Here is a 7,094-nt window from a genome sequence, read left to right on the forward strand (position 1 = left end):
TGAGCCACATAATGGCATTTACTCTTTGGGGGGTTTTTGGGGAAAGAGCGGTGCCCCAAATACAATTGTCCCACAGTTGGATATTCGTATTCAATGGTGTTGGTGTTGCTTACATACGGTCGGGTGTGTTACTTGTTGGTTCCCAAGTTTTCTGCCAATTTTTCGTGTCAGGCGTATCATCCATTATTGGAAATAACTCTAAGCCATAGAGCTACGTTGGAGGTTGCCGCAGTAGAGTTTGCAGCATACATTCGACTCCCGTTGTCGTTAAAAACCACATTTAAAAAATAAATTATTTTATTAAACTTTGTAATATCACTGGAAGGCGCTGGTAATACTAATACAACGAATAGCTATAAGTAAACAACAGCTGCGCTCTTCTATCAAACCACATTGTCGATAACGATCAAACAGCTGTCCGATATAATCGTTCAACGTAAAACACAGGGTGTTACGTATTAGCAAATGAATAATAAGAGAACGCTATTATCGTTATCACCAGAAAACAGTCACAGTACCCCAAAAAAGTATTCACCATATCAAAAAATGAACATAAATAACCAACAAGATGTTTTTTCGTGGAGTAAGCTGGGCGATGTGTTGGATGATAAGTTGAAAGATGTGGCCAAAAAAGAGGACCTTACTGCAATCAAATATGAAGTGGAAGAACTTAAACAGGAAAATTGTAAATTGAGAGAAGATATCAAGAAACTAACAAATCGCTTAGAAACCTTAGACAGAAAATCTCGTACTACAAATATTGTGGTGAGTGGACTTAGAAGTAGAACTACATTTACGGCAAAAAAAGAATTCCTCGACATCTGCAACAACAAATTAAACATCGTAGTTAACATATCGTACGCTAGAATGTTATCTTCAGGAAAATCGTTCGTATTTACACTGGACACCAATTCCCAAGTGCAAAATATTTTAAATACGAAAGAAAAATTGCATGGCCAATTTATATATATACAAAAGGATTATACTGCTGTCGAACAGTCTACCAGATACAACCTGCGTCAAGTTGGCAAAATCGTATCCCAGCATAAAAAAGACGTTAAAGTTAGGTTAGGAGAGTTCTGTCTCTTCTTGAATGATAAAAGATATTGCTGGGCCGACGGAAAAATACTAGCTCCAACTTTAAGTGATGCCAAATTTCTGAGCAACATTCTTGTTGATAACGGTAGTCCCATTGAGGTTTATTGCAACAATGCTGAAAATGTTACCCTTAATGTTCCCCCATCATCGCAATAGCAATTTGATTCGTGCCATTTGTTATCATATAATGTTTCAAATCTCGAAAGTTCTTTAAATTATGGAAATTTTATAACCTACCTTAATAATTTTGATATTTTCTTTCTCTTTGAAACACATGTATTACCCAATAAACAAACGTATCTCTCGTCTTATTTACAAAACTACTATTTGCAGTGGCAGGACGCAACTAAAGTGAATAGATTTGGGCGTGCCAGTGGTGGATGTCTTTTCGGCTTCAAAAAAGAAATTAAAAAGAAATACAAATTAAATTTTATCGTCTCTGATTCTCAGTACACAATGCTGTCAGCTAGTCTAGATGGAAATATATTTTATTTTATACCTACGTATTTGAACTGTACGCGTTGGAAGGTGGATGTAGAAAGGTTTGGTTCTTTTTTGGAAGACCTTAACCCAACGAATTTTTGTATAATGGGTGATATGAATGCAAGAATAGGCGAAGAACAGGTTCTAGATTACAACATTGTTAAAGATTGTCCCCACATTAGCTATTCTAGACGCTCCAAAGACAGAAACGTTAATACCCAGGGAAGGAATCTCCTACGTATTGTTGATGACATAGGCGGTATTATCATAAATGGCAGAACTTTAGAGGATATAGATGGGGAGTTTACTTTTTGTGGTGCAATGGGTAGTTCTGTCATAGATTACTGCATAAGTTCGGCGAGTTTTCTGTCATATATTGACAAGTTCAAGGTGGCCACTGAACCCTTTTCTGATCACATGCCCTTATGCTTAGATATTAAGATTCCGAAAAGTTCGACAGAAACTACTCAACAGCCTATACAGAAGCTACACTGGGATGAAAGGCATAGATCTCAATACAATCACAACTTAAGTTTACTTGCAGAGCCAGTAAATGATTGCGTCTTTTTATCGTCAGAGGATTTGGTTGAGAACATTAAAAATAAAATTAGGCGGGCTCAGGTAAAGAAGACCAATAGAACATTTTTTGAGCCTAAGCAGAAGTGGTTCGATTGGACGTGCTTTCGTTTAAGATCCAATATGCATAAAAATTTAAAGATATACAGAAAGTCACACACTGTTATCAACAGAAGGCGTTATTATTCATCCAGATCTAAGTTTCATAGAATGTGTAACGAGAAGAAACTGCAATATTTCAATGGCAACCTCAGAGAACTAGATACTGTTTCCTGCAGCAAGGATTGGTGGAATCTGGCAAATTCTCTGAATAAACGTAATGTTAAGGGTAGAGGAAATCTAGACGCAGATGATTTCTTAGCACACTTTAACTCTTTACTAGTTAACGAAGATAATTCCAAAATTATCAGCTGGTGTATACCGTTTCATGTAGACCCACTTTTAGACTCCCCTTTTGAATTTTGTGAGCTACTCTCCGTTTTAAAAGGACTTAAATCGAATAAGGCCCCCGGGAACGATGGTATACCTTACGAATTTTATAAATTTGCTCCTCGCCGTTTTCTGCAAGAAATACTTGTAGTATTTAATAAGATATTCCTCCATGAAAATGTTCCTACTTCCTTCAAGAAGTCAATATTGATACCTCTATTTAAGAAAGGTGATATAAACTTGGCGTCAAATTATAGAGGTTTGTCACTTCTGGATACTATCGGAAAAATTTTTAACTCTGTTCTGCTAAACCGTATAACATTTTGGCTGACGAGACACGATGTTTTAAATGAATTTCAGGCTGGATTTAGAAGAGAGTATTCTACTATAGATAATATATTTAACCTCGTGAATATTGTTTCTTTGAACCAGCTACAAGGCAAAATTACATATGCGTTTTTTGTCGATTTCTCTTCTGCATTTGATTTGATTCCCAGAAACAGCCTTTTTTATAAACTATCTAGTCAGGGTCTATCTACGAAACTTGTAACTATATTAAGAATGCTGTATGATGGCACAGAAAGTAGAGTATGGGATGGAAGTACGTTCTCTGAATACTTTCCTGTTGAATCTGGTGTGAAACAGGGCTGTATTCTCAGTCCTGTACTCTTTTCGTTATACGTGAATGACCTTCCCTATATATTGCCTGGTGGTGTAAGAGTAGCGGACACTACGGTCAAAGTCTTATTATACGCCGATGACATTGTGCTATTATCTGACTCTCCATTGGGCTTACAAGAGATGATTTATGAACTTGAGAGGTACTGTTTGTTGTGGAGCTTGAAAGTAAACCTTTCTAAATCGAAAATTCTTGTTTTTCGTAGAGGTTCTAGAATCTCTTCGAATTTAAGGTGGTGCTTTGGAAATCAGAATATTGAAATTGTTAATAGTTACACATACCTGGGCGTTGAAATAACTTACAATTTGTCATTTAGAAAACACTTACAGAAGAAGCTTGCGGATTCCAAACTGGCCATAAATAGCACATGGTCGAAGTATATAAGTCACCCTAGTATTGCTAAAACTAATAAGATGAAGATATTCGATGCATGTTCCAGATCTATAATGTTTTACGCTGCACAGGTTTGGGGTTACACAAGGTTTGATGATGTAGAGAAGCTCTTTCGCTTTTTTACTAAGAAAATGCTTTATTTGCCTAATAATACACCAAATTACATGTTGTATCTAGAAACTGGATTTTCTTCTATGTTTTGTAACACTCTTAGAATCCATTTTAACTACATTAATAGAATATTGCGACTTAGCTCTCACCGCTTGCCCCGCTTGCTGGCGGAGAAAATCATAGAATTGAATGCATTATGGGCAAAAGAATGGTCAAATATTTGCCAAACCCTACAATATATTCCTGCTAATGCTACAAATCCGATATGCATGTATTCAGACAAAATAGTAGAATTACTGAGAATTCAAGAACAACGTGAATTTGAATCAGATGCAAGAAATTCACAGTTCCACGATCTTTATTCTGTGCTTGAGTATAATATAATTCCATTTCATACTGCTGACTTATCTTCACGAGCTACTAGCTTAATCATTAAAGCTAGAGGTGGTTTACTCGACCTTAACTCGAGATCATTCAGAAGTAACACCCATGGCACTTGTTCTATGTGTAATACAGATCAAGATGAAAATACACTTCACTTTATTGGCGCCTGCCCACTATACAGAGAATTTAGAAAAAGTTATTTCGGAAAATATTCCCTTAATGAGTCCGAAGTATTAAATATATTAAATGGCACGAATAACTCATCACTATATAAATACATAGAAAATTGTACTAAGTATAGAAAATTAATTATTAATGAATTCAGTTTTTAATAACCAAAATGGAAAAAGAAAAAGCAAGAAACATATAGAAACAAACAACAATTTAGTGATAAGCATTGTATTACGGCTAACAGCATTTTTGCTAAGCCTAACATAGATTGTATTTAAGAACTTTATGAAATACTATTCTTGAATTGTAATTTGAATTCAATCTATTAATAAATAATAATAATAAATAATAATTCGTATTCAACTCCCAAATATCTTTATTTGAGCCCCATATTGCGATGGTGAGTAAATAATTGCTGTTTGTGGTCTATTTTGAGAAAGAATTTTATATGAGCCCCACATTGACATGGTCGGTAAATATACCCGATTTTGGGTGTTTTGGGGAGTGGGATGGTGCCCCAAATCATCTATATATCATTTATTTGAACCCCATATTGGCAATGGCCTCGAAATTAGACATCAAATTCGTTTTCTTATCTCAAATACCTTTCATTTAAACCCCTTATTGCAAAAGTCAACAAATATGTCCGGTTCGAGGTATGGGCCTCAAAAACTATAAATATTGAGCTCCACTGTCTTGAAGGTTCAAATTGTCTTGTTGAGCAATTACGTCCTATTTGGGGGTTTTTATGGTGTTGGGACGTCTCCTAGACAGTTGGTCCCGAATGTTGATATCAGATTCGTGGTCTACTCTCAAATACATTCCATCTGAGCCCCATATTTCCGTAGTCGGCAAACATGACCGGTTTGGGTCGGCCACTCATTGATTTGGCTTTAAAAACATATATCAGGATTTGTGTTCCACTTTAAAAACCCTCTTATTTGAGCCTCATATTGCAATAGTCAGCAAATACTTACTATTTGGGTAGTATTGTGGGGGCGGTGAGGCCCCATAGACACTTTTCCCGAATATTGATATCAATTTCGTGCTTTACTCCCAAAGACCTTTTATTTGAGCCCCATATTGCTATGGTCGTAAATTTTTCCCCTTTGGGGGATGTTTTTGGTGAGAGACGGCCCCCCAAACACTTGGTCCCATATTTGGATATCAGATTTGTATTCTACATTCAAATACCTTTTATTTAAGCCCCATATTCCCATGGTCAGTAAATAAGTCCTGTTTGGGGAGTGTTTTTGGAAAGGGGTCGACTCCTAGAAACGTGGTCCCACATTTGGATATCAAATTCGTATTCTACTCGCGAATATCTTTCATTTGAGTCCCATATTGCAATGGTCGGTAAATATGTCCGTTTAGGGGTGTTTTTGGGCTTGGGGTGGCACCCCTAGCACTTGGTCCGACAATTGGATATCAGATACGTTTTCTTATCCTAAATACCTTTTATTTGAGTCCCATATTGTCGTGGTTGGTCTAAATATATGTTTAGTAGGTTTTAGGGTGGGGCGGCCCTCCTAGGTACGAAATTTGGATAGGGTATTTTATGAGTGCACAGAAAATTTCGCTTAAATAGCACCACCCATCTGGCGTTTTTGAAAATTGGGGTAAGGGGGAGGGTCCGCCCGATACCCCCCCCCCCCCCCCTTTATATATCAAAAAATGTAGTACCCTATTTTCACCACGGGGTCATTATGCACCATCTGTGAAAATTTCAAGAAAACCGGCAGTTTCTGAGTCTATAAGGAACACACAAACAAACACAAATTGATTTTTATATATAACAAGATATGTCCCTAAGATTTCCCACTTTAGGCATTACACCACAACTTCTTAGATAAAAACACTTCTCTAGATAAAAACATGTAAAATCGTGCTGGGCCGAATTTTATATACCCTCCATCATGGATCGCATTTGTCAAGTTCTTTGAATGACTATTTCAAATGCATAAGAGCTACATTAACTTATTGACCGATATGGACCGTACTTGCCATGGTTGTTAGGAGTCATAGAAAAACACCACCTCCAAAATTGCAGGCAAATCGTGTAATATTTGCGCCTTCCAGAGGCTCACTAAGTCATATTGTGAGATCGGTTTATTTGGCAGCTATATCAGCAAGATTCCAATCATATTGTATTAGAATTGCGCCCTCTAGAATCCCAAGGAGTATAATTGGCAGATAGGTTTGTATGGCGGCTATATTAGGATATGGACTGATTTCGACCAAACTTAGCGCAGTTGTTGAAAATCATAACAAAACACCTCACGCAAATTTTCAGCCACATCGGATAAGAATTGAGCCCTCTAGAAGCTCAAGAAATCAAGATCCAAGATCGGTTTATACGACATCTATATCATGTTATTAACCGATTTAGATAATAGTTGGAACAGTTATTGGAAGTCATTCCAAAAACGACATACGCAAAAATTTAACCATCTTGGATAAGAATTGCGCCCTAAAGAAGCCCAAAAAGTCCAATCGGGAGATCGGTTTATATGGGGTTATATCAGGATATTGACTGATTTAGACCATACTCAACACGGTTCTTGGAAGGTTACATAAAACACTTCATGCAAATTTGCCGTCAAATCGGATAAGAATTGCGCCCTCTAGAAGCTCAAGAAGTCAAAACCCAAGGTCGGTTTATATGGCAGCTATATGATACCATGAACCGATTTAACCCATTTACAATCCCAACTGACCTACATAAGAAATATTTGTGCAAAATTTCAAGCGTCTAGCTTTACTCCTTCGA

General features: G+C 36.8%; 1 protein-coding gene across 1 annotated transcript; it reads left to right on the top strand.

Moving 5' to 3' along the window:
* The first annotated feature begins 505 nt into the window (after positions 1-505).
* On the top strand, positions 506-3,296 carry LOC131994213 (uncharacterized). The gene is made up of 2 exons (XM_059360743.1): positions 506-1,085; positions 3,205-3,296. Exons 1-2 carry the CDS (start codon positions 547-549, stop codon positions 3,224-3,226), a joined length of 561 nt encoding a protein of 186 aa, XP_059216726.1. The 5' UTR covers positions 506-546; the 3' UTR covers positions 3,227-3,296.
* The last annotated feature ends 3,798 nt before the right edge of the window (positions 3,297-7,094 follow it).

This window comes from Stomoxys calcitrans, chromosome 1 (genome assembly GCF_963082655.1).
Source record: "Stomoxys calcitrans chromosome 1, idStoCalc2.1, whole genome shotgun sequence".
NCBI classification, from domain to species: Eukaryota; Metazoa; Arthropoda; class Insecta; order Diptera; family Muscidae; genus Stomoxys; species Stomoxys calcitrans.